Consider the following 18,083-nt stretch of genomic DNA (forward strand, 5'->3'; position numbering starts at 1 on the left):
GCAAATGTACGCCTTTGGCCGGTGCCGCCCCTTATCCAGGGAGGGAGGGCTGGGCTGGCCGCATCTCCCTGCCTCTCTCTCCAGATTTCTCCCCCCACCCCCACCCCCCATAAAGAAGGCAGGTCCTATAGGGAGGAGGCTGGTGCCCGCCTCTGCTCCTCCTTCCGCCTCCTCTTTTATTGACGCCTCTCCAAAGTTCTTGTCTTGCCCCCTTTATAGCGAAAGCAGACCGGGAGAGTGATGAAAATGTTTTATTGCTTTGGAGGGGCTGCGTCTTGATCTGTCAGACCGGAGGAAGAGAGATTGAGAAGCGAGGAGAGGCGACGAGAGCAAGACGCACCGAAATCCCAGCCCGGCAAAAGCAGATTCAAGAAGGGAGAGAGAGAAAAAAGGTGGTCGCGATTTTTATTTTTAAAAGGATGAGGCGGCCGAGGAGTAAAAGCTAGACCCAGTCCAGCGATGCTCGGGGAGCGGCGAGGAAAGAAGAGCGCACCCGGACCTTCTCCTGGCGTTTAGACGGCCAGAGGAGCGAAGCGAAGCTGCAAAATCCGTCCATGTCCCGGGAACAGAGAGCTCTTCTCCGCAGGCAGCCGCGCTCGGAGCCCCAGGCCGGGCGGGAGGAGACAGCCAGCAGGAGATCCCTTTCGGACTCGGAGGCAGGAGCATGCCGAGGCCAAGAGGACCGGCTCCCAGGATCCACTGAAGTTCTGCTCCTCCTCGTCCTCCAGCCGCCCAGAGGCGAAGGCCGGGAGTCCCCGCCGTCAAGCTCGCCCGCCGGCCTGCAAGCGCCGAGAACCACAGCCTTTGCCTCGGCCGGAACTGCAGCCGCGTCTTGATCTACTCCTTGCAAGTGAATGTGCATTTCTTCCTCCCTCCCCGCCTCCTTCTCTCCCACCCCCGCTCCAGGACGGTGATTTTTGTTTTGTTTTGTGGCGGCAAAAGACTTGACGGTTCTTCTTCTCCACCCCGCCCCCACCAACCCCCATTTTTTTATTTTTTTGAAAGCTCAGTTCAGCGCAATTATCCACCCCCTCCCCGACCAAGCAGCGACTTTAAATACCGAAGGACTTTTACCTTTCCCAGCAGGGCGTCGTAGCATCCCTGAACTCCCCCCTAAAAAAAACTTCTGCAGTCTCCCAGCTCCCCAAAGCAAGACACTTAATTTCTCTCTCTCTCTGCTCACCCGCCCCACCCCCGCTCCTAGAAGGGGGCCGCTTACAAACACCTACTCTCTTAACAGAGGACACCAGTCATTAGATACCCTTAGATCAGGATAGGACCCCCCTCCCAGTTAGTGCTACTGTTCGCAGTAGCCTGAGATTTTGTGCTCTCCAATCCTTCCTCTTGTTTTATCAGCAGAATCTTCTTTAGCTGGGGTTTAGTTTCATTTTTTCAGAACAGTGGCCCCCAAGACTGCTCTCCGCCAGTGGCTGCACCACAGGGCACCCCGAATCTCCCCTCTTTCGGAAGAAACAAGGCTGGAATCTCTGTCTCAGCTCCTGAACGACCCCGAGATCTAAACCTTGGGCTCCCACAGACAGCCCACTCTCCGCTCTGAGACCCCAGGTTCTGGGGACTTCCCCGTGTATTTATCGAGCGTATTCCCAGCTCACCCAACCCTTCCAGATCAGGGAACCCCTTTTCAAAGCGCCCACAGACCAGGGACCTCTCTCTCCACCCTTAGTAGCAGGAAGACTCATTCTGCTTTCGCAGAACTAGGACTGCTCCCCGCGCCCCGCGCCGCCTTCTGCCTTTTCTGAAAACCCTGGAAGGCGGCCTGAACCCCCAAATCGGGACGCTGCTCAGACCCAGAGCAGGGAACACCCCCAGTCCAGACAGCCGCCCTTCCTTGTACCCGAATCTCAAGGAACAAATTGCCCCTGCACCCCAACACCAGGGCGTCCTCGCTTCCAAAGTACTCCAAGAATCAGGCCCTCTTCCTTCTCCCCTTCCCTTCCAACAGCGGAGCATCCCCCTCCCTTCCCGCAGTTTTAGGGGGGCTGGTCAGTCCCACTCCCTTCTCCCTGGTTCCCTCCTCCGCCCCCAGTAGGAGGAACCCCCTGTCCTTTCCCCACCTCTGCCGTTCGAATCCCTGACGTCGGGCCTTCCGAGAGCGTAGGGGGTCGTCTCGGTGCAGCCCCTGGGAGGCCGCCCGGCCCGGGGATGCTGGCGGTGGGGCAAATGGATGGCACCCCCCGGCAGAGCGCCTTCCTGCTCAGCAGCCCCCCCTTGGCCGCCTTGCACAGCATGGCCGAGATGAAGACCCCTCTGTACCCCGCCGCGGCCTACCCGCTGCCACCCCCCACAGCAGGCTCGGCTGTTCCCAGTGGACCCTCGTCCTTGTCCTGTTCCTCCTCTTCCTCGTCGTCGTCTTCCTCGGCCTCGGCCTCTCCCTCGCCGCCGCTGGGCTCCCCGACGCCGGCCGGCCTCAAGCCTCACAGCACGGGGGCCCTGTCGGCGCTGGGTTCCCCCCCGCAGCAGCTCTCCGCCGCCACCCCGCACGGCATCAACGACATCCTCAGCCGGCCGTCCATGCCCGCCCTCGCCGTCTCCTCGGCCGCCGCCTCCTCCTCCTCGGTGGCCTCCTCGACGTCCGCCTCGCCGGCCGCTGGCCTCCTGGCGGGGCTGCCTCGCTTCAGCAGCCTCAGCCCCCCGCCGCCCCCGCCGGGCCTCTACTTCAGCCCCAGCGCCGCCGCCGCCGTGGCCGCCGTGGGGCGCTACCCCAAGCCCCTGGCCGAGCTGCCCGGCAGGACCCCCATCTTTTGGCCTGGGGTGATGCAGAGCCCGCCTTGGAGGGACGCGAGACTCGCCTGCACGCCGCGTAAGTAGCTCCGAGGGGTTCAAGGGGCTTTCCCCAACGCCAGAACCGTTTCACAAAACTGCGCGCAGTGCGCACCCCGAGCTAGCCGTCTCCGCCAGCTGCAGCCCTTACCACTAGACACTGTGGCCTCCCGGGCACGGGAATACTAAGTCTCCATGTGGCTCCTTGGACAGCGCAGCCCTCACAACCCCGACCCCCAGGCACGGGCCCCTCGGATGGGATGGGGACAAAGTCACAGAGAGAGTGTCGCTCCATCAAAATCTCCAGGGTTACCCACAGTGGCTGTTACGCGCAAAATATGCCCATTGAAGGACTCCGTTGACCTCTAGGGCCCCATTTCGCCGCCCATCAATTTCCTCTAGCCCTTCCCAGATGTCTCCATTGGGTACCGAGACCCTCAGTCATTTGGCCTTCAACTCAGTCATCTCCAAAGGTCCTTTTCCTTGGGCAACGGGCTGTTGTGCTCTGGCCACCAGTCTTTGGGCCTGGAATTGGAGAGCTGGGCTGGATAAGCAGCGACGGGGTAGTTTAACCCGGGAGGATATGATGCATTGCCTCTCCACTTCCCATCTGCTCCCACACACTCATCCATGTAGCGTTTGAGACCCATGCTTCCTTAACACGGCAAAACCCCACGCACTTGTTTACAAGGTCCCGGGGACGGTTCAGGTAAGGGGCACGATGCGCGCACTGCTGCAGCTCCCATCCCTGGCATGTTCTCTGCGGGGTTACAGGAGTTTGAGACACAGTTGCTCGACATAGTTGCTACGGGGACAAACAGGTTTTAAGTAGCAAATAAATGCCCTCTAGTCCATTTCCACTCCAGCAGTACTTTAAAGGTAAACTTCGGTTTTGCCAGGCAATCCGCTTAACTGATACCGGAACCTCGGAGCCACAAGAGTAACTCTTCTGCACTTTTGAGGGTCGACTTTTTAAAACTGCAGGGTGGGTTTTGTTTTGTTTTGTTTTTGTTTTTGCACCAAGTAAACATGCACGCACAGTGCTGTGCTGCAAGAGAGAGGCTTTGGGCGCTCCTCCCCCCCCCCCCAGGCTGCAGAAATAGTAGCTGTTCAAGGGAGCTTCGCCAGCCGCGGCGATTTTTGTCTACTTTTGCAGTAGTAATTGACTAGCCGCGTTGCTTCTCTGTTTACCCCCCGCGGTTCTGAGGATGAATCCGTCCCACCTCTGCTGACGCGCTGGACATTTTTGCTTCTTGCAAAATAAATCAACAATTTGGTTTATTTTTTTTAAAAAGATACATTTGCCACAAACACGATCATTTCCTCTTTCCGCACTTTAAAATCCAGCCTAGCGGCTTGTTTTCCCTGCGCGCCCCAATCCTACTCGGAAGTAACTCCCAGAGTGTTTAGCGGGTCTTACTCCCAGGTTAGGCGCATAGGATCTCAGCAACAGGGTTAAAGGCGACCTGTCACCCCATTCCCCCCTAAATCTAGACTGCAAGGAAGAAAGAAAAGCGTGGAAAGTTTTAGTTATTCGTTTTGGCCCTTTTTCAGAGGAAATGCGAGTGGCGGTGTGGCGAATTAAGCCCCCTTGCTTTTTAAACAAACGACTTGAGTCGCAGTTGTATGCAGAGCTACTGGGGAGTAAATCTTATTCGAATCAGTTGGGTTTACTCTTGAGTAAACAAGGTTAACTCAGCTGTGTAAGACTGCTACTTGCTTGTTTGGGTTTTCCCTTTCTTTCATGGCTTTGAGGAGCTTGCGCTATTGAAAATAGGCGGCTTGATTTTAAAAAAAATAAAATTGTCTGCTTTTTGGGAGGAATCTTTGATACAGGAGCGAACCTTCTGGTTTCGCAAGCAAGGGCAAAATCTTTTAACTAAACGCTTATTGTTCTGTGGAGTACTTCAGATGCCTTATCCTCCTGATCTTTTAAAGTTAATCGTTTTGAGTTAACATTTAATTTCCTTGGAGGACTTTCGAAACCTAAATATCAGTCTTGGACGTTGTTTTCAGAAAGGTGAACAACGATAAATTGCGTCTCCCTCTGTGAGTGTCTGCATAACTTTCTCCGAAGGCAATGCAATGCCTAAACCATTTCGAATTTGCACCTGTTTGTAAAATCCAGGATGCCCCAAACCGTCGCAGTTTCTTCAAAGAGGGCAGTTTTTCATTGCGAAAATTCCCCTAAGCAGGATTTTAAATACATATGTGCCGCACCACTCAGAGGGACTGTCAAGCGCACAGCGTATACATTTATGTCCATTGCTTTTAAAATAACAAATAATAATAAATATCTCCATATATACCTTCCTTCCTCCCCTCCCCTCCTGCGGACCCTTTCCTCTAGATCAAGGCTCGATTTTGCTGGATAAAGACGGCAAAAGGAAGCACACAAGACCGACGTTTTCCGGCCAGCAGATTTTCGCTTTGGAAAAGACTTTTGAGCAAACGAAATACTTAGCCGGGCCGGAACGGGCGAGGCTCGCCTATTCGCTGGGGATGACCGAAAGCCAAGTCAAGGTGAGAGTAGCAGGTCAGATAAGAGCCGATCTCTGCGCCCCCCCCCGCTCCTCCCTACTCCCTCCCCGTCTCCCCCCCCCCGCCCCAGCCACTGCTCATTCTGGGCGGGAGAGTGTTAGAACGCGGCCGATAAGAGGGAGATATGGATGAACAAAAGGGATCCGGCGCGTGCCCTCCATATCGCTTTCATCTTGCAATGGACAGAGGGACCGCTCGCGTGCCTTTCGTTACCGCATTGTTGCTGCCGCACGGATTTTGAAAGACAGGGGGAAATTATACATAAGAGTAAGGTACAGCTTTTTCGTTAATGATTTATTATTATTATTTAATATACTGGCTAATTATAATAGCCATGTTGAGTTTACAAACTGACCCACAACTAATTTTTTTACCTATTTGTTTGCAGTTAGTGCTATTTCATACCCCCACAAAAATGAAGGAAATAGAAGACTAAATGTTCTTATATTTCCAATGATCCTCTCTCTCCTCAGCTTGTGAACATTCTTGCCCATCTCTTACTTCGGAAATAAGTTGTAAGAAAATGGAGGAACTTCTGCCCTTCCGAAAAATAAAATAAAATAAAAGTTGTTCTGGATCGTGTTATGATTTGGGAGAAAAGGCCAACTAAATATTTTTATGGAGATATATTTATGACTTGGGGAGAAGTGGGGTTAATATTCTACCGTTAAGGGGAGAATTTCTTTTTTTTAAGGACCACGATCCCAAACACCGTAGAGAACCATTGAAAAGAGTATAGGCGTCCCGCTCTTGAATGCATTTACTCGTGAGTAAATGCCACCGTGGATAAAGGGTCGGGTCTGCAAGGGAGCTGAAAGGAGACTTATTTAGAAAAAAGGGGTTTCGATAGAGTGACCTCCCACCGGAAGGTGACTATTTAAGTGAGGAGGTCATTAAGAGAAACAATATGCTTTCCTGGACCAAAGTCCACTTCAATCAGATGCATAGATGGACTCCAAAAACCCCAACCTGATGCCATGATAAATGGGTTATTCTATATTATTAGATTAATTAGGTCCGTGGGCCAGAAGTCCCCCCCCCCAACGGTCTATTTGGAGCCACAAAACTATATTAAAGTACCAGCAACATCTAGTATTCAGCTGTAAGGCAACAGATTTAAATGCTGAGTGATTGAGTTGTGGTTCTTATAGAAAAAAGTGATCCTGAGACTGCATTCAAAAGCCTGTATTTTATACATAATTATGCATTTATACGTAGCATTCTATGTAGCTGCATAAAAGGAACAGGAGAATGAAACGAGTGCTCCAGTAAAATGACAATCCTGTATTTTCGGATGAACCCTCATAGGGATTTATTTCCTAGTAAACATTTATAGGATTGTACTGGAGGACTACTAAAGCTACAATCCTATAGTCCGTTGAACTGGGTGGGGCTTACTTCTGAGTAGACACGTGTAGGGTCGCACTGTAATGGTTGCAAAGTTTGGTTGCGTGTGGCTTCTTTCCCAGGCTGATTTGGATTTTTAGAATTATTTTTAGCACGTGTCTGGAACCCCAGAGCCCTTCGTTTGAGCCATAGAGATCCATTCCTTTGAATTAGCAGAATTAGCAGGCATAAAAAGTAGATTGAGAGCCCACGAAGGCCTCCCTCCACCGCTCCCTTGATTGTGCTTATATCAAGGGAAAACGAGGAGATGCCTTGTCGCAGAGGGGGACTGTAATGCGAGTACAGTGTATCTGTAGGGTTCCACTACCCCTCAACTCTCGCCACCCCTTTTTCCAAAGGGAAAATTCTCCAGACAACGTTTGGAACAAATGTAGCTTAACACACTGGTGTGTGCGTGCGTGTGTGCGCGTGTGTTTGTGTTCAAAGTGTGTGTGTGTTCCTTTATAGATTGTCTCTTCTTCCTGGAGTTATCTAGAGACCCTCATTTGTCACTGTAAATATATGGGAAAGAACGTGAATAAATTACTGAAGTACTTGTATATACTAGGAGCAGAAGCCCCAGCTACTTATTGCAGTGAGTTTGGGGAGGGAAAAAAGTGTATTGTGCATCAAATGTGTATTGTGAACATGACTGTGCAGTTATGGGGAATTATTATTATTATTATTATTATTATTATTATTATTATTATTATTATTATTACATACAAAAATATTTTCCCTTGCCATGTATCTTTCTTAAGGCTACTTTCCTAATTTTCTGAGCAGATAGATGTATTATTAGAGCGATGTATTATTAGAGGTGATGGAATGTATTTGTTGCACACCAAAGCTCTTATGGACCCATTCTTCCCAGAGAAAAACCTGCAGGACTCATTTAAATCTCATTGATTCGAACAGAAGTTGAGCAGCACTAACTTTTTGTGTTTATAATCTCCTGGACTAGATAAAAGTGTCCCACTGATTTCAGGGAGACGTGGATCCCAATCCTATACACATCTAATCCGAAGGAGATAATATTAGGTCTAATGAGGCTTGCTCCCAAGTAAGGCTATCATGCACTTTCACCTGGAAACAGGTTCCATTGCAATCAGCTGGGCTTACTTCTGAGTTCATGCACACAACATATGTGCATAGGATTGTAAGATTTACTCCCAAGTAACCCTTCACAACATAGTGTGAGCAATTCTTTCTGGACTGGAAACGGAGGCAGCCTCATTGAGTTCAATCCACAGAAGTTCCCTTAAGACAGGGTCATTTGTACAAATGTAGTTAGATCTAAAAGAACAACAGTCCTGCCTTTTTTGGGGGGGGAGGTGTAAAGATATTAATTGTAGAGCGGGGGTGTCAGGGGGAGTTGCAATGGTTACTTTTAGCACAGTCTACTTGAGTACCCTTCTTTCAAACCACCCGGTGCCAGGGATTTATAGACCTAAGAAGGAGGAGAGCTTTCCCTTTGAATTACCCTTAAGGAAAGCAATAACAAATGAGGATGCGCATATTTTGGTGTGACAGATTGGGGAGAGGGGAGTGCAGTGCAGCTTGGTATATTTTCATTTTAGTCTGGAGGGGAGGGAAAGCAAATAATCAAAAAGATAGAGAGACAGTAGTAAAACAAATAAGGGAGAAGAAAGAAGAAGTGGTGTGTGGATGTAGAGAATTTAGCAGAAAATAAAAAGTGCAAAAATGAGAGACAGTCCACATATTATTATGAAAAAGCTTGTTTTAGTGCACAGATCAACATTTGCTTGTTTATGACAATCCTGCCTGCAGCTGTGCTGCTTAACTCCCGCTGTCTTCAACAGGAGTTAAGCATAGTTTGTGCAGGGAGTCAGCCCAGCTCTGGGTGCTCCTTTGGACAAAATGTCAAAGAGTGAAACAAAGGTATAGGGAACAGAGACTTTAATTAAGATGTTAGTGCATCAGGGTGGGGGAAAGCTCCTTAGCGCCAGACATAAACATGCTATTTCTGGGCACCATCCAGCCATGGTTAAATACTTTTGCATGCCATTGATTTGAATAGAAGAGAGTCAAGCAAATCCTCACCTCTACTATACAAATCAATGGCATTTAAAGGTACGCAGAATGTCAGCTAGATTATGCTAATGGTTGTTGTCACAATTTACATACAGCACAACCAATGCCCAGGACACTTTACGGGACAAGTAGGCCAAAGAAAAATTGCAGTGCGGTTCTCTGCCCCGAGAAGCCTACAGTTTAAATTTTGCCAGGAGCGTGGTGTGGGGTGAAAGGAATGGAAGGAATGGGGGAGGCAAAATAAGGGAAGAATGTAGCGTGACTTACTGTTTACTCAGAAGTAAATCATAGTCATAGTAGTAATGCATAGGACTGCAGGATTGCAGAAGGGTACAAAAACTAGGAGGTTAATCTGGCCACCCTAACATAACCACAATGAAAGCACTGAGAAATACTTATATTAAGCACTCACACTGTTTTATGCAATAAATCACTCCAACACATCAACATGACTTCTGCTATAACGGCATTGGCGATCACATTATGCTAATATTTGCCTTCTTAATAATAACTCTATCTTGCAAAAGCTCCTTGGTCTTTGAAGAAGCAATTGTTCTTATGCAGAACAGCAACAATAAATGAATATGTCTGTCCTGATTGCTAAGTGAGTAAGTAAGCGAATGTTATAATTTCCATGGCAGCAATTACAATAGCTTTGCAGTGGTCAAAATAATCATGGAACGGATAGCAATTATTGATATAATTGTTAACACAATAATATGATGGGAATCATATGCTGATAGTTTTAAAAGCTGGCAGTGAAAGTAACTGCTGCAGCTATTAAAATTTGTGTTTTTAATAGGGGATTTATTTGCAGCAGTATGAACACCAATAATTAAAGAATGCTAAAATACCAGTGCACACTGTGATATGGATATGAAAAGTCAATTTGGAATATTAGTCCAAAATATCACTCTTGGCAGCGATAAAATTGGGATGCCCGGTGGCATCCTGACCTCATTTTACTTGGGAAGTTCCATTGATTCCAACGGGACTCCCAGGACTACCCAGAGTTAGTAGCTCCGAATGGGGACCCACACGCATATCAGAAGACATGCAGTGAATTCACACTGTGATGCACATGAGGATAGTCATGCAGAGGCACATCTGCTCTGTATTGCTCATGCACCCCTAATAATCCTTTTGCAAACGGATCTGCCTTGTTGGCTGGAAGAACTGCATTTAGACTGCAGGATTGCTGCTCTAACGATACTAGCCATGCAATCACGACACTGGGTGAGACCTAACAGCGGTTGCTTGGTAGTGTTAGTTCACAGTGCCACTTACAACTGGCAGGAAAAGGGGCACAGTCCTGCCTACTGGCAAACTCCCTTGGGCAAACCTCGCTGAAATGAATGGGAGGCAGTAGTGCAATTGGGAAGGTAATGCTAGACTCTGGACTGAATTGTCTTATTGGGCGGGGAGTGGATGGACTCCTGAGAATCTAAGGTTTAGAGGGTGATGTGTGTTTTCCATTTATTTTAAAAATGTGATAATTCAGACCATCTGCGTGTTTGACTTTCTGGCTCCATCTCCTAAGAGGGGCTCTGGGCTTGTTACCGTATTTGTATCCTTATCTACTGCAGTAAGTTTACAGATGATCTTAAAATAACAGATAAGTTAATAGGAAGTTCATGAACATGACCAAGAGGTGCTTGGGTTTGTTTGTTTTTAATTGCTTAATAATAATAATAATAATAATAATAATAATAATAATAATAATAATTTATTTATACTCTGCCCATCTGGCTGAGATTTCCCAGCCACTCTGGGCTGCTTCCAATAGAGTGTTAAAAACAATGCAGCATTAAATATTAAAAATTTCCCTGAACAGGGCTGCCTTCAGATGTCTTTTAAAGATAAGATAGCTACTTATTTCCTTCACATCTGAAGGGAGGATGTTCCACAGGGCGGGCGCCACCACCAAGAAGGCCCTCTGCCTGGTTCCCTGTAACCTCACTTCTCGCAATTAGGGAACTGCTAGAAGGCCCTTGGCGCTGGACCTCAGTGTCCAGGCTGAACGATGGGGGTGGAGACGCTCCTTCAGGTATACAGGACCGAGGCCGTTTAGGGCTTTAAAGGTCAGCACCAAGACTTTGAATTGTGCTCAGAAACGTACTGGGAGCCAATGCAGATCTCTCAGGGATATTGCTCAACAAATTATTGTCATAAGGGTAACATAGCCAATTCATAGTTGGTCATCGAGTTTTAGAGTGATGTATGTCTGTTCTGGAAACTGCACATCATTCACAAGTGTCCCATTTCGGCTGCCTAAATCCATTGCAAAGTGTTCACCACTAGAGGCATCATAGTCAACTTACTACAACATGTTGTATGTCCAACCTGCATGACTGCTCCTCAAGCCCTGCCCAGATGCCACCTCCAATGGAAGATGCCATTCACTGCCCTCCCATTCATTTTTACAGGGTCTTCCAGAGAAGCAGGTGTGAGTGGATCATGTCCAAATCAGTTGGAAGTGAGAGCTAAATGTACCATCTCCAGCAAAGAGATATATTAAGACCTGACTCAATGGCTTTTCAAGTACGCTTGCAAATGTTGCAGCCAGTAACAACTTAAAAGAGTGGTTTCCTTCAAGTGTGTGATTGTGTGAGAGAGGGTGGAGAAGGCCTCTCCTACTATCACACACGCCACACACGGTTTCTGTAGTATTTGTTTTGACAATCATTTTTTTTTTTAAATCTCCTTTCTTTTAAACAGACCAAGGGAATTTAACGGACTTGAAAAAAGAGACTTTATTTCTACTTTTGTTACCCAAAAAGAATATTAATAAAAAATATATTCAGAACAAAAACATAGACAAATGAATTTAACCAAGTGCACCAGTAACAATTGAAATTGGTGGTCTTTATATGATCAGTAGGCAAAATGGTGCTAACTTTTCATCATACCTTTATGATGAAAGATTGCACAATTAAACAACAGCAAAAGCAACTTTGTGTTACCAAAGGCATGATATAAGGCATAAGAATGTGCCTTATATGAAGTCAGGCCACTGGGCCTTATAACTTAGGGCTGTCTACAATGAGTAGAACATCTCTCCAGTGTTTCAGGCATCAAATATTTCCCAGTCCTGCCTGAAGACACTGGGCATTGAACATGGGACCTTGCATATGTAGAACATAGCCTCTACAACTCCCCAGTTTAAGTTGATTTGTTCAAAGCGGCAGGGTCATCCCTAGGGGTTGACTAGGTTGGCACCCACCAGGGCACAGGCCTAGGGGGTGCAAAAATCGTGCCCCTCCACTCTGACTCAGAGAGGCTAGGAACCTGCCCGCCACCTGCCTGCTGCCTGGAATATTCCTCTGCTGTTTTGAGTGGCAAGACACACAGGCTTCTCTGAGCACCTTGGCAGAGGACCTCAAGAGATGGGGTAGGGGTCACTGATACAGCCAAGGGCACAAGGCAGCCTAGATAAAGGTAAAGGTAAAGGTACCCCTGCCCGTACGGGCCAGTCGTGTCCGACTCTAGGGTTGTGCGCTCATCTCACTTAAGAGGCCGGGAGCCAGCGCTGTCCGGAGACACTTCCGGGTCACGTGGCCAGCGTGACAAAGCTGCTCTGGTGAGCCAGCACCAGCGTAGCACACGAAAACGCCATTTACGTTCCTGCTATAAAGCGGTCCCTATTTATCTACTTGCACTTAGAGGTGCTTTCGAACTGCTAGGTGGGCAGGAGCTGGGACCGAAAGACGGGAGCTCACCCCACCGCAGGGATTCGAACCGCCGACCATATGATAGGCAAGTCCTAGGCACTGAGGTTTTACCCACAGCACCACCCGCGTCCCAAGGCAGCCTAGGTATGCCTCTGCAAAAGGGACATTTCCCCCCCCCCCTGAAGTCCTTCTGCACAAATTCCATGGTGCATGGGAATGAATGAGAACTAGGCAAGGGCTCTGCTCTTCACAGCTCCCATTCATTTCAGCAAGGCTCACACAGGAGAACTTCTAGCGCATGGGTAGGCAAACTAGGGCCCCGGGGCCGGAACTGGCCTAATCGCCTTCTAAATCTGGGCCGTGAACGGTCTGGGAATCAGCGTGTTTTTACATGAGTAGAATGTGTGCTTTTATTTAAAATGCACCTCTGGGTTATTTGTGGGGCCTGCCTGGTGTTTTTACATGAGTAGAATGTGTGCTTTTATTTAAAATGCACCTCTGGGTTCTTTGTGGGGCATAGGAACCCGTTCATTCCCCCCCCCCCAAATATAGTCCGCCCCCCACAAGGTCTGAAGGACAGTGGACCGGCCCCCTGCTGAAAAAGTTTGCTGACCCCTGTTCTAGTGGCTTAGACTCTTGGGCAGGGATCACTTATGACTGCAAGCAACAAACTCAAGAGTAAACCCTATCACTTTCATTAGCACTGACTTCCAAAGAAGTGGATTTATGATCCTGGTGTGGAGGGTTACCTTGCTTTCTTTTAACTAGGTTGGTTATTGTCCCCACAGATGATGATTATTAATTTTTAACCAAATCAGCTTCAGATCTAAGCACATGGTCTTTACTGAGATACCAGTCGTTGGGAAGCTAATAGTTTGTAGAAGCAGCTGTTGCCTGTGCTATAGGGTAGCTAGTACAATGCCCTCCAGCCTCTGCGGGACTGTGGAATTATTAAAACTAATACAAAATAATTTGAAGAAGGAGGTATATTTGAGGGAAGCACAGATCTATGGGCACAACCCGTTATTTAAACCCTTTTACCAGATTGCCAGGTACAGGCAGGGTGTTCATCTAGATGAAACAGAATTCTAATCTCAGGGTCCATTACATACAAAACCAGGGGAGCATACACTACTTCACTTTGCATATAAATATTGGTACTTAATTTCCTTTAATCAGGAGGCGTATGCTGGTTTTTTTTCCCCCCCACATGTGCTTCTTTAGTACAATGGGGATACTCATATGCACTGGTGGTTTTTAGCATGGAATCTTAAATTATTTGGATTAATTAACAAGGTCGCAGGTGGCAAACGACTGAAAGCAATATTATCACGATCGTCTGAAGGCAATACGGTCTTGCTGCAGCTAAGGAGAGCTGGAGGGAGCCCTGTGTAAACCGTCTTGAACTTCCATTGGGAAAAAGGCAGGGTGGCCCCCATTAGGGTAGGGCTTCGGGGCAGAAGTTCAGGGTGCCACTCGGGATGAGTACGTCTACACAATTGACTTGCCACATTTCGAAGCAATGCAGACTGGACAGTTCAGTCGGTAGAGTTTGAGACTTAATCTCAGGGTTGTGGTTTGGGCATTGGGCATTGCAGGGGGTTCGACTAGATGTCCCTCGAGGTCCCTTTCAGCTCTACGATGCTATAATTCTATTTTACCATCTAAATAGGTCCCGGTGAGACCATCAGGTTCAAAGTGTAAACTTGCCTAACTGCACCAGTGATACGAACTAGTTGAATTAGCCATTCCATAATTAGAGGCTGCAGTTTTATGCAGATGATGCTCCGTCAGGAATTTCTAAATGTTGTGTGTGGTTTAGGGAGACGCCAGACAAGTTTCACACTCACCCTTCCTTTCTCAAGCCTATTCGAATTAAGTTCCACTGAGTTGAATGGGGCTTGTTCCCAGGAATTTAGGTATTACCACTTTAACCTGTTGACAGGTGAGCACAGAACTCAGAGTTGCGAGTCACCCCGGATTAATGGATTAATCCGGATTAAGAGTGCATATGCCGGAGTCTTTGGTGAGGCCAGATCCCCTCCTCCCTGCCTGGTTGAGAACGTGAGAAGCAGGCTTAAATTCGCATCAGCGGATGATAGAGCCATCGAGCCGATCGCTCCGGATTCGTTAATCCGGATCGAATGAAAAACTAAACGGAACTCGGGTGGCCTCGCGAGGGGGGGGGGGCGGTTTGAGTCTCTTGCTTTACCTCGTTTCTCTTGCTTTCTCCGCGCCTTTGTGCAGGTTTGGTTCCAGAACCGGAGGACCAAATGGCGGAAGAAGCACGCGGCTGAGATGGCTACGGCCAAGAAGAAGCAAGACTCCGAGACGGAGCGGCTGAAGGGCGCCTCGGAGAACGAGGAAGACGACGACGACTACAACAAGCCCCTGGACCCCAATTCGGACGACGAGAAGATCACGCAGTTGCTGAAGAAGCACAAGACCGGGGGCGCCAGCGCCAGCCTCCTCCTTCACACCTCGGAGAACGAGGGATCCTCCTAGACGGCAGAGATCCCGCCTAGATCCCGCCCGGTAGAAGGAGAGCGAGGGGCCCCGATCTCTTCATCCATCCATCCCCGACGGCTGCTTCTTCCACGACACTGCACCCCCTCCAGACAGATGTACAGATCTATTTTTCTACCCAGAGAAGAAGGAGAAGAGGTTCCCCGACGTGTTTCAGCTTTGTTTGCTGCTGCTGCTGGTGGTGGTGGGGATTGACTGTCGGCGGGCCGGCTGTGCGGCCCCCGCTTCCCTCCCTGATTCCGCAAAGGGGATCGGCGCCGCTCGACGGCCAACTTCGGTCTCCCCTCTCTGCCCCCTGCTGGCCAGACTCAGAACTACATCCGTGGGCGACTCTGTAAATAATGGTGGGAAAAGCGAGCGGACTTCTTTGACTGTGAATATTTAACGTGTACAATACTTTGGTTTCTTGTTCGTCTGAGTGTCTGTGTGTGCGCGCGCGCGCCTAGAAAGGGTGCGTTGGCTGTTTGCATTTCCTTTACTCCTCCGTGTGGCTTTATTGGGGGAAAGCTCGCTTCTAAAAGTCTTTCTCGTTCGGTTTCAGTAGTGAGATTTGTGGCATATGAAAGCAGGTAGGGATTTATTTTCTGAAATAGCTCATAATTGTTCCCCTGTCCCTCTCCTTCGCTGGCTGCGCAATATGTCTAATCGGTGCCAGAGTTGGGGCTCCGAAAAGGGAGACGGAAGGAAATATAACCAGTTTCGTTTCAGCGAATCGTCTTCTGTCAGTGTAAGACTAGGCAAGTTTGAGGGTCGCACAGGAGTCTTCATCAGACAGAAGCAGAATTTTGTGTAATGTTGGCATTTGCACAGTTGGCTACAGCCTCAGATTTGAATTTAGTCGCTCTGCTCCCCTGCACACTTCCTTGGAAGCGAGATCCTTTGAATTCATCTAGATATTCTTCCAAGTGAATGGCTACAAATTTTCCTTTATTTCCCCTCAGTTTTAATTGAGTCCTAGAAAATGAAGCTAATGATCTCTTTTGCTGTTTGCCAAGCATAAAATGTTCCTTATGCCAGATGCCAATAAGGCTATTTAATTACTAGCATCTGATTTAATTTAAATTTAATTTTTTTGTTTGGTTTTGGTTTTTTTTGGAAGCAGGCCTGGGTGAAATGAGTATTTTTAAATGGTTGACCTTACCTGTTCCCAGAAAAAAAGTGTATTAAATTTGCTGTGGAGTTATGTTCCAACTTCTTCCTGCTCAAAAAGAAATTCCCCCATTCTTTTTAGTTACTGTAATTGACTTTGAAAAATGTGGAGTACAATATTGGTCTCCCCCTTTTGTATAATAACGAACACTGTAGACTGTCCATCCCCCCTTTTTCTTTTAAAAGCTAATGATAACATTGTATTAGCATCTTAACCTTTTATTAATTTAAATGAAAACAGTTCGGTTTGTAAAGAGAACAGCAGTAACAACATCCTTTGCAAGACCAGTTCAATGCCATTGCACTTTGTTTTTGTTTGTTTTTTTAAAAAGATAAAACAATTAAAATCAGCGACAAAACAACGTCTCTTGCCTGAAAGAAAGAGTGGGGGAAGGGGTGTGTGAATATAATGCGATCTCGTCTGAGATTAAATAATAAAATTGGTCGTGTACAATTTGATCAATTATTTTTGTGGCTTTCTACACTTTGCAAAAGCAATTTAAAAAAGAAGCCAAGCATCCTTTAAAAGTGAGAACTTGATCATGAAATGCATATTGGAAGAAGTGGTTGCAATATGTAACTTCCTGGGGAAGGAAAAGTTTCGAAGTTTCCGTATTTATTCGCTGCTAGGTCGTCTGTAAACCAATACATCGCTGGGCATAGTTGGATGAAAGAAGGATATCGCGTAATTCCAACGCGGAGTGCGGGAAAGAGTAAATGTTGCAATGATACAGGAGAAGAGAGAAATAATTTGCTACTGTTAGATATTTCCTATACTGTATCTATTTAGAAAGATAGAATTTCCTACTGAATCTATAACACCATCTCCTTATTTCTGATCAATACGATTTCAAAGTTTGTGCCCACTCCCGACCCAAAACGAATTAGAGAAGGACTTACAAGAAGGATGGGAAACATATGCGGCCTGCTATATGTTTATAGAATCACAAAATTGGAAGGGATCTCAGGGTCATCTAGTCCAACCCCCTGCAATCTCAGCTAAAGCATCCACGGCAGATGGACGTCCAACCTTAGAAACCTCCACGGAAGTAGAGTCCACCACCTCTGGAGGGAGACTGTTCCACTATCAAACAAATTTAATTGTCAGAAAGTTTTTCATCAGCCTCCTAGGGGCTGGTGGGAGTTGTAGTCCCGCAACATATGGCAGGCTGCAAGTTCTCTACCTTTGGACAGGTATTACACAGCACCCACATCTAGTTAAGCGTCCAAGAACCTAAGTGTGAAGGAGCAAGATGTCCCCAAAGCCTAGCAAACACACTAACCAGAAACTAACCGGGACGGAAGCCAGAGCGCACGGAAACGCCTTTTACCTTCCCGCGGGAGCGGTACCTATTTATCTACCTGCACAGGCCTGCTTTCGAACTGCTAGGCTGGCAGGAGCTGGGGCACAGCAACGGGAACTCACCACTGTCCTGCGGCTCGGAGGATGAGTTCCTAGCTTAAGATTCCCACAAGGGATGGTTTAGACTGAGGCAAACGACCAGAGGGATCAGGGGCGCAGGTAGCTAATTTTAGATGCTGGGGCCTCGGTGAATACTTCACTTTTCCCAAACTTGGGATCAAGTCAGCCTTGCTGGAGCGGGGTGCTGCTGCTCATTCTGCTGGTGGACCCCCGAAAGAGCTAGACTTCTTTCTGATCAATGACAGTCCGACGGGACGGGATGATATAGAGCCTTGGCTCAGTGGAAGCGCATTTGCTTTGCGCGCAGACGGTGCCAGGTTCAATCCGAGGCGTCTGGAGGTAGCAAAGCGCATTTCTTTGAAGCCTTGGCGAGAGCTGCGCTGAACACGTGCGTTTCTCTGCACCGAAACCTGCTGACGATTCTGCCGGGCAATCGACGCGCGGGGGACATTCCTCGCGAGTAAGGAAAATGCTTCCTTTAGATGAGAGTTGGAGCGCTGGATGCTGGCGAGCGAGGGAAGCTTGCTTGGAAGAAACGAAACGCACTCCAC

At 47.8% G+C, this 18,083-nt stretch overlaps 1 protein-coding gene across 1 annotated transcript; it reads left to right on the plus strand.

The window, feature by feature from the left end:
- Positions 1–208: 208 nt before the first annotated feature.
- NKX6-1 (NK6 homeobox 1) lies at positions 209–16,468 on the plus strand. The gene is made up of 3 exons (XM_083756776.1): positions 209–2,821; positions 5,132–5,304; positions 14,682–16,468. The coding sequence occupies exons 1-3, from the start codon at positions 2,164–2,166 to the stop codon at positions 14,937–14,939; spliced, it is 1,089 nt and encodes a 362-aa protein (XP_083612902.1). The 5' UTR covers positions 209–2,163; the 3' UTR covers positions 14,940–16,468.
- The last annotated feature ends 1,615 nt before the right edge of the window (positions 16,469–18,083 follow it).

The sequence above is a fragment of the Podarcis gaigeae genome (assembly GCF_964106915.1).
Source record: "Podarcis gaigeae genome assembly, chromosome: 9".
Taxonomy (NCBI): Eukaryota; Metazoa; Chordata; class Lepidosauria; order Squamata; family Lacertidae; genus Podarcis; species Podarcis gaigeae.